This window comes from Vidua chalybeata, chromosome 8, assembly GCF_026979565.1.
Source record: "Vidua chalybeata isolate OUT-0048 chromosome 8, bVidCha1 merged haplotype, whole genome shotgun sequence".
Lineage (NCBI taxonomy): Eukaryota > Metazoa > Chordata > Aves > Passeriformes > Viduidae > Vidua > Vidua chalybeata.
The window spans coordinates 19,248,933-19,266,907 of record NC_071537.1 but is presented as its reverse complement, the minus strand read 5'-3'; the positions used below and the strand labels follow the sequence as shown (position 1 = coordinate 19,266,907).

The 17,975-nt window shown below is 45.9% G+C and overlaps 1 protein-coding gene across 4 annotated transcripts in view; it reads right to left on the bottom strand.

Annotated features, from left to right (window-relative positions):
* PAX2 (paired box 2) overlaps positions 1-16,743 on the bottom strand; it is an 87,591-nt gene extending 70,848 nt beyond the window's left edge. For 2 of the 4 annotated variants that reach the window (XM_053949454.1, XM_053949455.1), the window contains exons 1-3: positions 16,686-16,728; positions 12,853-13,021; positions 11,347-11,544 (exon numbers count right to left, since the gene is read on the bottom strand). In XM_053949454.1, the coding sequence (XP_053805429.1) occupies positions 11,347-11,544; positions 12,853-13,021; positions 16,686-16,728 (410 nt within the window). Of the gene's footprint in view, positions 1-11,346; positions 11,545-12,852; positions 13,022-16,685 lie in introns of all 4 variants that reach the window. The other 2 variants (XM_053949456.1, XM_053949453.1) reach the window with 2 other exon arrangements.
* Between the last annotated feature and the right edge of the window lie 1,232 nt (positions 16,744-17,975).

The window sequence follows — 17,975 nt, the reverse complement described above, 5'->3', positions numbered from 1 at the left end:
CTTGCTAAAAGTCTATACTCCCAGCTGGACATGTTGCCCTAGTGATATGCCCAATGCTCCTCCTTGTACACATGTCGTGGGGTATAGGGCATGTCTCACCCAAATATCCATTACAGAGAAGATTGTCTAGTGGAACAATAGAGACTCAAAGGTTTATCTGCACAAAGGCACCCAGGTTTCCATGCTCAAATTACTTCACTGTGCACAGAGTGATCCTGGAGCATATTCAAGAAGTGCAGAAAGTGCTTTCATTTTGGAAGGTGGTGCTCTGAACAGTGCTAAGGCTTCACTTACAGGCCTCCTTATGCATGCATGCTTCAAAAGACTGTGTTCCCCAGGATTACTTTATCCCTTGTCTTTCACTGTGCCAGGGGCATTTCCTTGTATACACATCCACCTGAAATGGGTCACACTCCTTTCTGTTTCATGTCACCCTGTGCCACCAGCTCTCCCAATTTTGTCTGTGGGGCATGAAGAGCAATAGGTATGCCATAGGCATGTATTTTTCTTTAAATATTTGCAGGTCACAAAAACTCACGTAAACTGCAAAGGGGATTTAGAATCATGACGCTCATATTTTTACAAATTTGTTTGTGCTTTCTCATGTGCAAGCATACAAACTCATCTATGCAATTCCTCCCTGCTCTCCAGCCTGCACCTCTCACAGGAGTCTACATGCAGCCAGACCCACTTACTCTGTCCCCATCCTGTCTACCTTCATACTCACAGACCCTAAACTCAGGCACACGTGTAGCCTGAAATTCTTAAAGCCACATAAGGGAGTTGAATGTTGATACTGAATGACTCAGCATCTTATTTGGCACAGTGGCCCAAACTGCCTTCTGGAAAGCCACAGCAGGTCTGATTTTGACACTATACAATTCAAATCTGCTTTAGCCTTTCACTCCATCCTTATCTCTTGCTCTTTCCTTATCCAACCCCACCGAACTGTGCTGTCTTCCTATTCTGGAAACTCCATGTTGTGGCTCATCTGTCAGAAGCAGCACTACAAATATTGTCTCTTTTAAACTCTAAATTTTCTTTTTGTTACATACAGAAAGGGAATTTGGACATTGCACGTTTTTCACTCTGCCTCTACTTACACTGCCTTGGAATGTTTGTACATAGTGTATCCCTGAAATACACTTCCCCATGCACTTGGTTTGCAAACATGGTATCCTTTTCTTCAGAAATATTATTCCTCCCTTTTCTCTTCTCTTATACATCTCCTCCATTCACATTGATTTTGTAAATGAATATGTATTTTTATGTATGTGTAATTTATGTATAAATGTTTAATTTTTCAAGTTCAGAAGTCTACAGTTAAACAACCAAGAAGTGGCCTAAATTTAGACAAATATTAACAGCAGGCACTATTACCTAGCTACATCGTGCTGCGGTCTTTCTTTGTAGAGGCAGATGACCAAAGCTTGTTCTTAAAAGAATTTTTAGAGAAACATGGGTATATTGAAAGGCAGTAATCCCTTTAAAAAGAGCCCAAATCTTAGTGCTCAAAGAATCTAGTGCAATTTTAAAGTGAGCGCTTGAAAATGGACAGTGGGGTAATGAGGTTGCTGTTGTACTTTGGCCCAGCTTGAAGCAAATGAGAATTGATTTTGGGAATCAAAGGGCTGTGATATTATTCCTTCCTGACCAATGAGTGCTCTTTTTGTTGCCAGAACTATGCAAACTGCCCTGGAACTAGAGGTGGTACACGGCATCCTGTCTGACAGATACGTGAGGGTTTCTTTTGTGACTTTGTTGTCTGGTTGCGGTCTCTGCTTTTCCTTGTGTAAATTAGCAAACAGACATCAGTCTGCTTGCAAAACATGGGTACCACCCTTATCAACTGAAATACAGTGATGGGCATTTTGAGCAGAGCTGATCACTAATCTTGAAGCAATTTGTCTTCCAAGCAGAGATGGCTATTTATCCCTTATGCCTTGGACCCGTAAGAGAGGGAAGAATTCTTACCTTGGAAGGATGAGGATCTGTTGAAAATGGAGCTAAACATAGAAATAGTAAATTTTCCCCCAGGAGTGAACAATTATTAGAGGCAAACTCCATCCTACCTGGGTATGTGTGCATGTGTTAGGGAATTGCTAGAAGCCTGGAGAACAATATACTGTGCAGGTTTTAGAAATGCTACAGGAGCTGCAGAGCTAGGGGATGACAAAAGCAAGGAATGTCCTATTTCTATTTTTCATAGAGGCAGAGACAAGGCACCATAATCTCCCTTCCTGAATTAACAGTGAGGTTTGGTTCATATATAGCATTTTCTGGGAAGTGTATCTGTGTACTCACAGTCTGTTAGCTCAGGCTTTTGGCACATCACTCTTCCTGCTCTCTGTCAAAACTAGTACACACATAAATCCCAAGCCAGACAAAGGACAAAGGAATATCCTTCCCTGACTGCATCAAACTCCTGAATATGCTTCCTTTTGCGTACCAGCATTTTGTGTCACCATCTACGTGCCTGCTCAGAAACATGTCCTCTCTACCATATACCAATATGTAGTATCCAACCAACGGGCACGTTTTCCCACAGGTACTTATCTGCCTTGCACTTAAGAGTGCCTGTATAAATGTCCTGTACAAAAAAAATGCAGTATAGTTCGGCTTTTTTGTTCCCCATACCCACCTCTGAACACATAAATTTTTCAAATCTGCATACTATATACTAATGTACCCTCTACACTCCCATATCATTGCTCCTCCTCAGTGTCTGTATGGACAGACATATTCTCTCCATATGTCTCAAACATTTCATGCATATATCCTGTAATTCTTCATACCTGAACCACAGCTATTGCTCTCCTATGGCTCCAGGATTGAACTGTTGTGTTGTCCATTTCCCAGTGACAAGGGGTCTAGTTACAGGGTTATTGATTAGTTTTCATGCAGACAGATGGATCTGCCTTTGGTCTCCCCACCAAAATCCACCTCTGTATGGGCTGATTGTCACTGCTCCAGGGATAGGATTTCACCAGGAGACCACCCTCCATGCAAACATCCTTCACCCAGGCCACGGATGGTAATAAATGGAGTCAGGCTGAGCCGTAATAAAAGCAATTGAGTGGGTTACCTGTGCAGACATGAGATTTATACCTCCTCATATTTGATGTGATTGTTTTATTGAGTTCTCAGTGCAGTTAGGATGCCATTTATTTATTTATTTATATGCCTACTTATCATGGAAGAGGGGGGAGGCTCTTTCAGCCTGGCTGGTGTTCAGCCTCCGTCTTGTCAAATATGAGCCCATAGAAAAGGACTCTTCAGTTTTGCTCTGCTTTTTACCTAGACTTGGACTTGATGAGTGAGCCCTTCCCACATATCTCATTTCTTATGACAGACAAAGATGTTTGTTCCAGGACCCCTGAAACCTTGAGGACTGTCTGAATTATGAACCTAGTAGAAGCTAAGGGGCTGGTGTAAACCAAGACATGTGTATATAGTGATTTTCTAAAAGTGCCTCTTGAAAGAAATTCCTATTTACGCTGTGCCTGTTTTGGACAATGGTTTGTGATCTATGCACAGAGCCTCTTTATGCTATTGCAATAGAAATAGTAAGCACTGGCATTTCTTCTGACTCTGTGATCACATGTAAGCATTGAGAAATATTAGCAGGTGTAAATTGATTGGAAATGAATATTTGTAAGTGCACCCTGAGGAGTTTGGAAACCGAGAGATTAGATTTGTGATTTTCAGCTGGGTAGATAGCCATTTAAGTGCTGCAAAACCAGCCCTCAGTTACTGGCAATAGAGAAAACTGGAGGCTAGCACTGAATATCATAGTGTCTAGTATTTCATCACAAGCCTAACCATGTTTTTTTGGGTTTTCCAGCTCCTCTAGTCAAGTGGTAGCATAAGAATTTCAGTTCTCATTTAATAAAGTATGTTGCCAGTGCTTGTGGGGGCTTGAAAAGGGACCTGTCAGCTCTCAGAAGACTCAAAGGACTGCATTGTTAAGATGTTTTTTAAGATGTTTAATAGGAGTCAGATATCCAAATCCCATTTAAAATTTAGAGTAGAAAATAGAAAACAAGTGAAAACAAACCTACATTGTATTACAAGTGCCCATGGTTCTTATGCCAATTACACAGTTTAGGCTCTACCTTGGCATTTTTAAACAGTTGGGACTGATAAATATGGCAATGCAGCTATAGGCTCCAATAGGTTAATTTTAATTACAGTGGAAAAAATCCTCATTCCTGTTAGTCTCAATTTTAAAAATAATCACTTTGGAGAAGAACTCAAACCTTTCTGATGCTTTCATGAGTAGTAATCATTGTTAGAGCCATCTACACACAGATGGGATTTCCTAAACCCCCAGTGAGCTATGTGGATGTCAGACCAATGGCAAATGCTTTTAGAAGTCTCTAGCTTTCCATTTATAGAGACCAACAGCAAAAGTGTGATGTCTAAATATTTTGCTGATTTTAAGTGGAGAGCTTAAATTCCATTTGAATTTCACTATGCCTTAACTAAGGACAATGGAATCTAAGTGAAGCTCCGGCTTGTTCAACTGTTTTGAAGTCATGTACTGTTATTCAAGTAAAATGAAAATCTTTTGTTTAAATAAGCTTTGGGGTTAGCGATGAGAGTTTTCGGATATTTGATATATGTCTGAAAACATGACTTGGTTTTGTATGCACCATGTCATCGTATCGTAAAAGGTCCAGCTGGCCTGCTAGACCATTATCTGTCTCTTTAGCCAACACAAGATTATTTCTTATTGTATACTTGCTTGTTATTAATGCCACCTACTTATATATATTCCAAGAAATCAGGAATTCCTATGGGATGCAATTCCACATTTTAATGGACCTCCCTATCAGAGGATACCTTCTGCTACCATTTAAATGTTTCCTTTCTTATTTCCCTCCCTTCATTCCTGCCTATAGTGCTTTGTTTAAACGTGAATAATTCCTTTCCTGTTGGAAGGACTGTGCCCTTCAGATCACTATATTGTTCTCACCCCTTCGTCATTTCTTGGCCAGGCCACTTATATTTTCTCCTCTTTTCTCCCAAAGTCAAATGAGTTTTTTTTCACATAATACTGATTCTGGTAAGAGAGGTTCAGCTCCATAAGACTCACTCACCCAGCACAGAACTGCAGCTACCTCTATGGCAGAGTGCAGCAATAATTCAGTGGTTGCAAAAGCTTGAAAATATTTAACTTCCAGCAAAAATCGAGCTTTTTATACATCTATAGAAAAAGGAAGGGCTGGGAATTTTAGGTGATAAAGGGGCCGATACGGTTCTGAACTTCAAGGTTCACAGAACAGGGAGTTCAAAACTTCCCAGGCACAACCAATTCTACTTGCTGACTAGCTCTCTTGAGCTAATATCTCTGCAATATGAAAATTAGAAAAAATGCGACTAGCTTATTGTACTTTCCCCCATACAACCTTCCAATGGCCAGATACGATGAATAAGACAAAGAGAAATGCTATGAGCATTCATTTACTCTTTCAGCTGCAGTAACATTGTCTGTAACCTCTGCTTTATGAGCCTGTCCTTTATTTGCAATGATAAAAAGAAGATAATACCAGGTTTGTGTCTGATGGAAAAGAGTCTGAATTTAAAGGAGTATATTCCCTGTAATGAAGCCCTGTGTGACCCGATTACATTCTTTGCTCAGCTGAAAGCAACTGGCAGTAGAAGTCTTCCACCTTGAAAGCATGCCCTGATGCAGGAAACCGCATAGGAACCTTAGACTCAGCCTCAGCTGGGAGAGAGGATTCCTGCTAGAATCCCAAGTTTCTTCTGTGCGTGCCGGGAAATGCCAGTTTACAAGTCTTGGTAATCTCCATTGAGTACTGTCGGACAAGTTTTCTTCACCCCTCCCTCACACCAAAACAATGTCAGACAGAGGCAAATCCAGTCTATATGACAAGTCAAATATTTGGTGTCTATATTGAGAAAATTGACTTGTGCCTACTAAAAACCAGCAGTGGTGATAGGTTTGTGTGACATGCACACCCACACACACACTTGCAGGTTAAAACTCGGGCAGTTCACCCCAAGTTCACTGCAGACAATGCAGTTGTCACTGCTTTTGATCACTATGAACAAGCTGCCATTAGAGATACTCTGTACTCTTCCAACATCTCCCTAGACTCAATACCTGTCTTCCAAGAATTACGTATTTGTTCCGGGGGAAGGAAAAACAAGAAGAGATTCACAGTGACTTTGGATGTCCTTTGGGGAATTCTCAAGTGCTGCTGGCTAGCGAGGGTGGCTCAGAAAGCTCTGTTTGCGCAATACTGATTTCTTCCACATATAACACAGCCCCTGCCCTAATGCGCCTGCTTCTTGCCAGACAATGTTTGTCTTGAAATGTTACATTTACCTCGATTGCATGAGCTAAAGCCTCAGCTGATGTAAAACAACCCAGCTCCAGTTTTGAACTTTTTATCGTTACGTCTTGAATGCAATGGAAATTTTTAGTGAAAGATCATACCGAGTTTTACAGAAGTAACTAAAACCTGTTATTTTCGTTTTACAGATGGCAAAACAACCTTCTAAGGAGTTTGTGTGACCTGCCTAAGATCAGTCAGAAAATTAATATCAGAACTGTTAAGAGAAATCTGATCTTCGTATATGCCATTCTTTGCTCTAAACTGCAGCCACTGAAATTGGCCATATGCTCAATAATATTTCAATGTACAAGTATATTTCACTGGTCCTTATAACGCATGTCAATGTATGTGTCTTTCCATATGTATTTTTAAAAGCACATAATTACTGGAGACTTTAACTAGGCATCATTAGCCAATTGCCATATTGTGAAAATAGAAACATCTCCCTAAACCATATGCTTAACACTAGAAATTAATGGATACCCAATACCTAAGAGAAGATCAAAAAAGCATCCAGCAGTTTGACTGAGATAATATATCCACTAAACTCTATTCTCTTCCATGGGGTATTAGTCAGGTCTGTTCTCAGGAACTCAGGGTCCAAAGTGTATCCAGAAGACTGACTGAACTCTGAAATGCTTTACCTTTGGCATGCATTAGCTAAGAACTAACTGGGAGCTCCCAGTACTGAACCTGGCCATCCAAGAACTGGGATAGAGGTACAAATCAGGGGGAGGTTGTTTTGCTTTGCCTTTCTGGACCTCATTCATTAATCCAAAATAATTCATTAATTTAAGAGAAGCAGGAAGTAGTGCTTAAGCAACAATTGCATAACTTAGAGTACCGTGAAAGTATGTCCGTGACATGCTCCCTCCTGTTCCTACTAACATACACTGTCTTAATTCATATTTCTCTGGGATGATTATCACCTCATGAAACCTGTGTTCTTAGGTGAGCTACATGTTCTCCTAAGCAAAGGAAAAGTTCTCACTAGCATCTGCCTCCAAGTCCATTTTTAGGAGACTGCCACAAGGAGCATCTAAATGTAGCAGTGTCTAAATTCACTTGAAACAGTCTAATCTGAAATGACCACAGATAACTGGTTTATAGTTGTATGATAGGTGGACAAGTTTGGGCTGGCAGAGTGTTCAAGAAGCAAGGTGCTCACGTGATTTAAAGCATTAATTGCTTACCAAAGAATTAACATCTTCTGTCACTTGCCTGCTTCTCAATTACATGCACTGTGTATATGTGTGTGAGTTTGCATATATACATATACATATACACGTTTGTACGTATGTATATGCGTATACATACACATACACAATTGGTTTATACTGCATAGTACTTAATGTACTGAAGTACTGAAATACTGAAGTACTAAAGTACTGAAGTGGGAACAGGAAAGCTGTTGGCGCAGAGATAACTGATCTCGATCCTGTCATTTCTGGTGCACTTTGCTTATTAACTCATATACTCTCTAGACTTTTCCCATAATTAAAAGAAATCTACTGCATAGCAGAAGACTTTAGTATTTTTTCCTGAATCTTGACAGGGTAGTTAAGTCATGTTTTTTTTTGCTAGAACTTATATCTACCCTTTGTTGGCATGAGTTTGGAATGAAAAAGTTTCTGATAAAACTCAGAACTAAGTAACATGTTGTCCCAAATGTGTCCTGCCATTCTCAGTGCAATAGTGACAGACCAGTGCAATGTAGGCACACAGAATTAAAAAAAATAATTTAAAAAAATTTTAAAGTGTTTAACGGAGACTTTTAAAACTGAATTGAAACTGTTGTTCTGTAGTTTCTCACCCAAAGACCTTTACTAATTTTAGACTAATTCTCAGAAAGAAAATAAAAGGTAATTAATACATTTTCAAAAAAAAAAACTTACAATAACCAAAAGTAACTTTTTTTCTGTGTACAAGGACATCTCCATTTTGAAGCACAGTATTCACAGTATCTAAGGATATAGGTAACTTCTTTTTCCGTAAATGCCTTGCAAATTGCCTTAAGATGTTAAGACGCTCCTGGATGTAGTTCTAACTGTTCTAGACACTGGGTAAAACCAGATTTTGCATTGGAAACCACATTTTGCAGAAGTAGGAAGACAGATATTTATTGATGGCTAGGTTTTAAAATTGTCATCTCTCTGAAGCTGCTCAGAGACTTAGTGTTAGATTAACTCCAATTTGTGATTGGTGATCAGAGAGATGACAATTTACTGCAGGTAAGGGATTTGCTGTTACAAAGAAACTGTCCTGATTCTCTATGTGAATTTTTACAATGAGGGAGAGAAAAATGTATATTTAAATTGTGAGCTTCTTTGTGTTTTGTGAGTTCTGTGAGCTGGAGTCATGAAAGTCACTGGAGTGATGAAGTTCACGCTACTCTCCACAGCACTAGGATTGGACCCTAATATACTCAATATTTCCTATTTCACTGCAATTTTTTCCCAGTACAGTGTTCTGTTCTTGTCTAGGGCAGACTTGCAAATTTTATGACCTGTGTTACGGGCTCACCTCCTCACAGATGTGAGTTTTGGGGAGCTTCATACAAAGGTGAACAGTGGGAAGTTTGGTCTGAATTTTTAAAAGGAATGGGGAAAGACTAAATTTATGAAGCTAAAATGCTCTTGAGCCTTGGGGACTACACACTTAAATACCATTGCCATAGTGGGTCACAGCTGAGCCTCTCTAATAATACTTAGCAGCTACAAAACACTCGTCCTCAAAGTATTTTATAAGCACAATCTAACTGGCATCTGTCTCCACCTCCTTCTGAGAAAAATTAGTTTTCATTTCCAGTGTGGGGAAACTGAGGTACAAAACTCCCAAAACCCTGCCACAGACTGGTAGCATGGTGGGAGCCAAATCTGGTGCTCAGCTTTCTACCTGGGACATCACAACCCAGACATGAGGCACTGGGTCCAGCAAGCATAAGACTGAGATTTCAGTGACTTTGGATGCTGAGATCCCTTAAGCTAGCTGAAGTATAAATATATGTTGGGTCTGTACATGCTATTTCTCCAAAGAGCCTATGGCCATTCCTCTGAACTTCCATACCAGCAGCTCAATTCCTTACAGGGATAGCTGTCTGTCCTTCCACAGCTGCCTTTGTAAGGTGTCTGAATGTCAAACTGTTATTATTTCAATACCTGACTGAGAGAGTAACAGAGACCTGGAGGTTTTTTAGGAGGGTGTATAATTAGCCGATCAGTATTATGTTACCCTGTTCATAACTTAATAACCATTTTAATACAGATGGCACACACAGGGATAATTTCCTAGGGTAGCCTAGCAGTATATTACAGAGACAGTGTGTCTGAGCGAATCTTTCTTAGCCAAGGTACATTCCACTAGCTAATTCTACCTGCTGTTTTCAAGATGATTTGGGATAATTCCATATCATTTGCAAAATATTAAAACCCATTTATATAGGATGCCAGATTTAGAAATACACAGTCTGAGTTATTAGACATATTTTGATAGATCTGCCATGAAAAGTGCAAGACAAAAAAATACCACTGTGTTTTCCTTGCTATTTATTTTTTGCTTCCCTTGCTAGAAATACACCAGGTTTTGTTTTTTTGGGTTTTTTTTTTTTTTTTTATCTGGCTAAATTTGTTATATATCAAAAAGGCCAGTATACCAATTTGTGCATTTTATCTATGTAGACACTGCAAAAGCCTGCATGCTTATTTACACATACCATGTGTATATTTATTGGCTGGGAAGAGCCATACATTTGTAATTGCATTCAAAATTTCATGTATTTTCACTCAGTTGGTGAGGTATTTCTTGCCTATGTATGTACCTTTTGCAAATATCTTTGCGTTACTCTGTTTCTAGAGGTTGTATTTCTGTGGGCCCAGTCAGGGTATCTGTACATACATAACACTAAAACGCTGTAATTACTTTTACTGTGTGCATGAGAGTGTTCTGTTGCCAAAGTGTGAAGATCTGATGTACGTTGTGTTTGAACGTGCAGGCGTGTGAGCAGTCTGAGTGCTTTGATGTCTGTCAGTACTTGATTACACCTATTCCTTTTTCTCCTGCATCGATCCTGGTTTTTTGCTTGTCAGATAGTTATTTTTGTCACCTCAAACCTGAGACCAAATCTGAGTCCCTCCAACGACAAAATCAACAAAATCTGCAGCCTAGCAGCCGGGGGAGGAAATGGGGGAGGCGGAGGGGGGCAAATGGTTTGCTAGTGCGAAATCGATTCGGCGGCTGCCCAGCCTTCTGCGAGAGCAGGGATCAGACCGAGTTGGGGCCACAGGGACCGCGGAGAGCAGCGCTCCCCAGCCGGGTAAAGAACCGCCCGGCAAATTTAGCCGTTCCCTCAGGCTACCGATGGGGAGTGAGCCGGGGGAGTGGGTGCAAGGGAATCCTTCCTCCCGCGCTCAGCGGCTCGCGGCTGTGAGCCCGGCTTGGCAGAGGATGACGGCAGCCTTTCGGCTCAGAGTTCTAATACGCTGGCAAGGCTGGAGGTCATCTACACCCCGCTAGGGGTGTTCGAAGGACACGGGAAACGCCGGCTCCGCAGCCCGTCACCCCTCCAGCCTGAAGAGCACCCAAACCTTGCGGCAGTGCCGGGCTGCTCGGCGGGAGCTCAGCTGCTCTCGCAGCAGCGCTGCCCCGGCCCCCGGCTGCCCCCGGGCCGGGCGGCGGGCACAAGCTGCGGCCCTGCTGCAGCGAGCCCCGGGACGGAGCTCGGGGCGGCTGCTGCGGGAACGGGCAGCTGTTTTCCGTCCCGCTGCCCGGAACTGGGCTCGGAGGTCACGGCGAGGCCGGGGAGCGCCCGCTGGACCGGGCCGGGGACTGGCGGGCCATGCCTACAGGTCCCGCTGCGGGCAGGGGTCCGGAGAAGGCTGGATCTACCCTGACCGAGGAAGGATTAGGCCGTCCTCGCTGTTGGAAGGGGTTTTATTGGGCCGTAAAGATGCGACTGGGCCGCGAGCTGCGGGGTTCCTCTTACCTGTTTATGGAGGAGACGCTGGGGACTGTGTCGTTGTCGCAGATGCCCTCGGCCAATAACCTGTCCCGGATCTCCCAGGCGAACATTGTCGGGTTTTGTCTCTTGTACTCGGCGATTTTATCCACTACTTTGGGGGTGGCCACTTTGGGTTTGGAGCCTCCGATCACGCCGGGCTTGATGCTTCCCGTCTCGTAATACCTGCACAAAAGATGGTCAGTGACCTGCCGTCCTTGAGCACCCAGAGCCCCACTGGCCCTCAGAGCACGCCGCGGACCCCTGCCCCGTGCCCCACCTCGTCTTCGGCCCGCGGGTACGCGGCCCCGGATCGTGGCCGCTCGGGAGCTGCATATCGCCGCTCCGCGAGGCGCCAGACGGCAAGACCTGGGGCTAAGGCAATCCCTTCCTATCTCTAGGGCTCGCTTTCCCTTTTTTTTTTTTTTTTTTTTTTTTTTTTTTTTGGTTTGGTTTTTTCCCTTTTTTTTTTTTTTTTTTTTTTTTTTTTTTTTTGTGTGTGTGTGTGTGTGCTAGAAGCGAGGGGCGCTGCCTCCCCCTTCCCCCGTTTTACGCGCACACACTTCTTTTAGGCCCTGGGGTCGGGAAATGAAACAGAAACCCTCTCCCCGATGCAGCTGTCCGGAGGTGAAGCCCGCCGAACGCGGGATCGGGCCGGGCGGCCGGGAAGGGGGCGCGGGGAAACGGGCAGTGGTGGGCTCGCACTCCGCCGCCTGGATCTCCCCGCCGGCCGCTCCCGAATCGGGGCGCTGGACGGGCTGCGGATGCAAGAGAACAGTTTATCCCGACCCCGGGGTCCCTGTAAAGCGGGTGTTCGTACAGGGCAGCGCCAGCCCGCTCCCCGCTGTCCTTTAGCTCTGCTGCCGGCAGCGTTTCCGTCCCGGCCTTCGCCGGGCACAGCAGCGCGCGTAGCGCACGCACCGGCGGCCCGGGCACTGCCGCCTGCTCACACCGCTCCGCGCTCGAGCGGCCGGGCCAGGGCCCTGGGTCTCCCCGAGTAGCCCCTAGGGATATTGCACACCTCATTTGGCGATGATCGGTTACCGCGGGCATTTATTTATTTATTTATTTGCCCCGTTGTTTGTTTATTTACCCGTGTATTTAGTAAGGCTGCTTACGGCTTGTTGTGAGTTAGGCTTTTTTTTGTTGTTGTTCCTGCTGGACTGGGGATTTTTTTGTTCTTTCGTTTTCTTTCTCCCGTCCCTTCTCTTTTCCGCCCTCCCACCCACTCTTCTCAAATTATTTTGTCTTCCCAGGAGTTTTCAAACACCGCCGGTGAAGGAAGGGGGGAGGCGGGGGAGAAATACGTCCTTGCCAGCTGGCAGAGGGGGCCCTGCTCAGCCGCGGGCTCCCACTGTGCGAAGGTGCCGGGCCGCTCGGGGTCGTGACGGGGAGAGCCCCGTGCCACGGGAAGGGCGGAAGGTCATACTGGAGCGGGGAAGGGATGCAACGCTGCAGTCTCAGGGGAGGGGAAGAAGCTGCCTCTTTCCTTACCTGCCCAAGATCTTGCTGACACAACCGTGGCTGACCCGCAGCTGCCTGGAAATGTCACAGGGTCGCACCCCCTGGTGAGCCAGCTCCACTATCCTTTGTCTCACCACGTCAGGTAGGGGCCTGCCGTTCACAAACACCCCCCCGAGCTGGTTGACACCCCCGTGCCCTGCTGGGGAAAGAGAAATAAAAAAAAACACAACAACCCACGCACACCAGAAACACACCGTTAGTCGTGGATTCTTTACCACCCGCACTGCAAATTCTCCAGTCATTACAGATGGATGGAGGTGATGGCGGGGGGTCGAGAGTGGGGAACAGGACGTGGGGAAGCAAGAGAAGATAAACAGGGAGAAGGAGAGAAAGAAGGAGCTAAAACCAGGGAGAATGAGAAAATGAGATAAAGAGAGAAAGAAAAGAAAGCAAGGGAAGCAAGAAAGGAAGCAAGAAAGAAAGAAAAGAGAGGAGGAAAGATGGAAAGGGAAGGGAGAATGAATTTTCCCGAGACGGAGGAAGATTGTTCTCCACGTTCCCGTATGCCGCCCTCCCTTCCCCAAGCCGCTTTCCTCCTGCGGTCCCGATCGGGATGCCGGAGCGGTGGATTCTCACGGCCATTGTGATGGGCCGAACATGGAAACAGCGCCCGCGCCCGCTCCTCTCCCCAGAGCAGGGCAGTGATGCACTCCCAAACTCCAGAGCTCGACCTCTTAGAGGCTCCGGGCGGACTCTGCCGCAGTCCCCCTTCTCTTTACTCCTGGGCTTTTTCTCTCATTTTCTTTGCAGGATTTTCTATCACGTTGTCAATTACAGTTCCTCGCGAACTCCGCCCTCTCCTCACCCCGCGGCATGTCCCCCATGCAAGCAGTCCTATCCCGTTATTTTAGGATGCGAGTTGAAAGGACTCACAGAGAAAAAGAGAAAAGAAAAAAAAAAATGGAGGGGGAGAGAAAGAAAATATTTTGCGTCCCGCAGCTGGTGTTCCTTTACAGACAGACCCTCTCTCTCATTAGCTTTCGATCTTTACAGGAAAAAAAATCCAGAAAAAAAATAATAACAGACTTGTACTGTTCCGGGGTTTTTGTTTTTGTTTTTGGTTTTTTTTCCACTATACAAATCTAATTAAGGGAGAATTTTAATTCTCCGTTTTCTTCTCTCCCCCTCTTTCCAGGCAAAAACCTGCTCTCTCTCATATATGACTGCTAGGATCGCTTTTTTTTCTCCCGATCTGTCTTTCTCCATTTCTAGAAATAACTTGGGAAAAAAAAAAAAAAGTATGCACCTGCTAAGCGTGGACATGAGAAGCGGAGTGACGGGGATAAAGGGAAATATCTCCTTTTGGGACGCAATGAGACAGTTGGTCGTGAATGAAACGTCTACGTTAGAGCCGAGAGCAGTTCGCCGTTGCCAGGGCATGGGGAGATGCGCGCTCGCAGGCGGTACAGCTTCGCTGGCGCTGCTACCTGAGCGTCCCTGTCTCCGGAATATCCAGCTGATATAGCTGTGGAGTGCACTCTGTATTAAAGCTTTCCTTTCACACAACCCTAACCTCCTTTATTTCCCTCGCCAAGAGATCTTAGTTCGTTTTGCAGTTTGCTGAAAAATGATCTGTTTGTATTTTCGTTGAGGTTTTTTTCTCTCCTGCTTCTGACACTGACTTATTGGCTCTGAACTTAGTGGAAACTCTCATTGCCCTGCGATCGATCCAAGTCCTTTCGCACAAATAGAGTTTTTCCCATCTCCCCCACCCCTTCAGTTACACCTTCACCCATCCCCTCCCAGCCCCATCGGCCGGGGCGCCGGCTAGCTTTCCCGTCGTTCCCCGCTGAACCGGAGTTATGTTTTGCATTCTTTTGTTAGTCTTTTTAAAAACATATTTAGACATTCAGAGGGGACAGGGTATATTTATCTTCTTCCACTAAAACCCGCGGGTATATATTGTGTTCTTCCTCCATTTGTTCAGAACCCCTTTGCACATGTTGCCTCTAAAGTTACAAGATAGCAATTTCTTCGGCAACTCCATGATAAATAATTCAAAGCACCTATTATAACTCGCATTACAAAGTATTAAAGGGCAACAGATGCAAAAAAGATTAAAAATTAATAATTCAAATTATTTCAGTCCGGATATTTTTCACACGAGTTTGTTTTGTTCTGCCCCGTGGTTTTCTAAGATTCTTTCTATCAGAGCAGCCAGATATTTACGTGTATTTATCTGCATGTAAGTACTGGCATCTGTATGTGCTGTCGTACCGATCGTGTGTGCTGTCTTCGTGTCAGGAGCCTGTGCCCGCATCTGTTTAAATTGCTTAATAGGAAACGAATCAAATGTTGGTGGGGTCTTTTTGTTCTGTTTAGATTTGGTGTTCTTTTGTTTTGTTTTGTTTTGTTTTGTTTTGTTTTGTTTTGTTTTTTTCCCTAATCGGAAGCCAAAAATTGGTCAGGAATCTCCCTGGAGTTTTTAAAAATCAGCGACAGTGAAATGCCTCTTTCGTCTGCTGACATGTTTCAGATCGTACTGGAGCAGGAATTACTGACATCGCATCTGGAAACGTATCACACTGCTGAAAACTAAAAATAATGTCCAAAGCACGGAGTGTTTGCTGTTAAAGCTCTTTGGAAATCAAACCTCACATTTTAAGCAATGTATTCTGGAAATCAGTTATTAGGAGACAGAAAGGCAGTTGCCTACATCCGCGTTTGGGGATTTAATCGTGGGTTTGTATTTCTGTACCTTCGTTCTCAAGGCAAAATCGGGATTTTTTTTTAAGTTCAAGCATTTCCATTTTCTATCTTTTCGATTTGTGTTTTATGCAGCGGGCAGGGCGTGTCCTTAAAAGTTTCGGTGTCAAAAGTTACAAATTGCTCTTAATTATTCATTTCCTGACTCAACATACTCTCAATCTCGGTTTTCTGTTTGTATTTTTTCTTCTTCAATTTAAATCTCGGAATTACTTTCTCTCCTGCGATTTAATTAAAATCAATGGAAATTCCTTGTTACTGCCCCTGGTAAAGGAGGCTTTTCACGTTCCTTCTTCCCCCTCTTAAGAAAGCCTTTTAAAATTGAAAATGTAGCATGAATGCCCTTTCCTCTGTACCAGGAATGTATTTAAAATTCACACCGGGTATCTGGTAAATAAACCAGGAGGGATAGTGACTTCTTGGGAGCCTCCAAAGCCACTTCATCTCCCTGCCATACAATTGTCCTATTTTTCCCGCAGTCCAACCTTTCGCCAAACGAAAACGACTCACAGAACAGCCACCGACTAACCCGCCATTAATTCGAAACTGGCATCTTCCCTCTCTGCCACCGAAATCCGAAATCAAAGCAAACAGCATCACATCGCGGGGAGATCTGGGGGGTTAAAGCCGAGGAGCTTTGCGGGGAGTCCCGGCCCGGCTGGGCACAGGCAGGGAAAGGGCCCGTCCCGGGGGCTGACACGAGTCAGAATAAACTCTTGTTGTCTGAAGGGCCACGGAGAAAATGTATTTGCGGAGCATAGCTCTGGTTCGGAGGGGGATTTCCTTCGCGCGCTCAGGGCACGCAGCACAGGCACAGCAGCACTCAGTCCCTGCCCTCGGACTGGGGGTCCTGGCCCCCGCCCCAGTGCCGGCACGGAGCTCGGCTGCCCTCAGCTCCGGGGCTGCCCGGCATCCTTGCCCTGCTGCTCGGGCCGGCAGTATTCGACCTGCCTTCTGAACGACTCTCTAAGCCCGGAATCGGCCAGGGTGAAAAGGTGGACCTGGAGGAGGATCAGGTGAGGAAGGATGGTTGGGGAAGGAAGAATGAAGGGATGAGAAAGGGACAGCAGCGGAAGGAGCCGGGCTCCAGTACTCACGGTGCATTGCTGAGAAGGGGTCTGCTTTGCAGTGCATATCCATGGGGAGGCAAAGGAAGGGGAAGAAATCGGCTGAAGCCGCCGTGTCGCCTCTAAAACTCAACTTCAAGACTTAGGGGAGAAAAAAAATGGAAAAAAAAAAAAAAAAAGAAAAAGGAAAACAAAACAAAACAAAAAAAGCACACGAGGAGAGGAGAGGAGGGGAGCGGCGGGATGCGCTGGGCCCCCGGCCCGGTGAAGCGGGCAGCGAAGTACTTTCCGGGGGGCAGGAAGGCTGCGCCGGCCTTGGGGGAGTCAGCAGAGTCCGTGGGAGCGAGGGACTGGCGGCGCCGGGGGGCAGGTGGGTGTCATGGCTGGGAGGGCTCAGAGCATCCCCGGCGGCGGGGAGGGGGTGCCGGAGCAAGGTGCGGCCGGCGGCCAGGCGGCAGAAGGCGCAGGAGGACGCGGCTCTCCCTCCTCCTCCTCCCGCGGTCCGGGGCTAGTTCATTTAAGTTCAAAGCAGAGTAGCAATCCCCGGGAAAGCGGCGAGCGGCGGGCGGGCGCGACCCCTCCTCTCGGCCGGGCGGCGGATCCGGCGCCCGGCGGACTTTCGCCTGAGGTGGGAAGTGCTTGCGAGAAGCCGGGGCCGGAGACTGGAGCCTCCGCTCCCGGTGTGTGTCTCTCTAAAAGCCGCAGCGCCCTCAGCCCCCCGCCCGCCTCCCCGGAGATGGATGACTTGTCAGACAAAGGCAATAGATTCCGACACTCTCTGATTCGCCAGCGCGCCGAGCCGAGCGCGGCCAGGAGAGGAGAGGGGAGAGGAGAGGAGAGGAGAGAGAGGAGGGCCGGGCCGGCGGCGTTCGGTGCGGGGGGGGCCGTTGCCTGCGGGACCGGCGGCGGGGGAGCCCCGGCCGCGCGCTCCGGAGCGCCCCGGGCCGCGCGTGTGCGGGGCGGCGGCGCCCCTGCCCGGCCCGCGGGAACGGACGTGAGCCCCGCTTTGTTGTCACTTACGGCTCAGGATCCTTAACTCCCTTATTTAACACAAGCACACACGCCTTGCTAGTTTCACCTCCCTTCTCACGCTCCGCTTTTTTTACCGGAGCCTTTACCCGGGGTAAAGCGGGACAGGAGGGGGATTCGATACACATCAAGGCTTCCGTGGTGTGCGGCTTAGTGTGAGAGAAAGAAAGAAAGGAGGTGAGGGACAGAGAAGAAAGAAAAGAAAAAGGAGACAGAAAGAGAGGAATGTATAAAGAAGGAAAAGAAAGAAAAATAAATAGAAGCCAGACAGAGAGAAAGAAAGAACGAGAC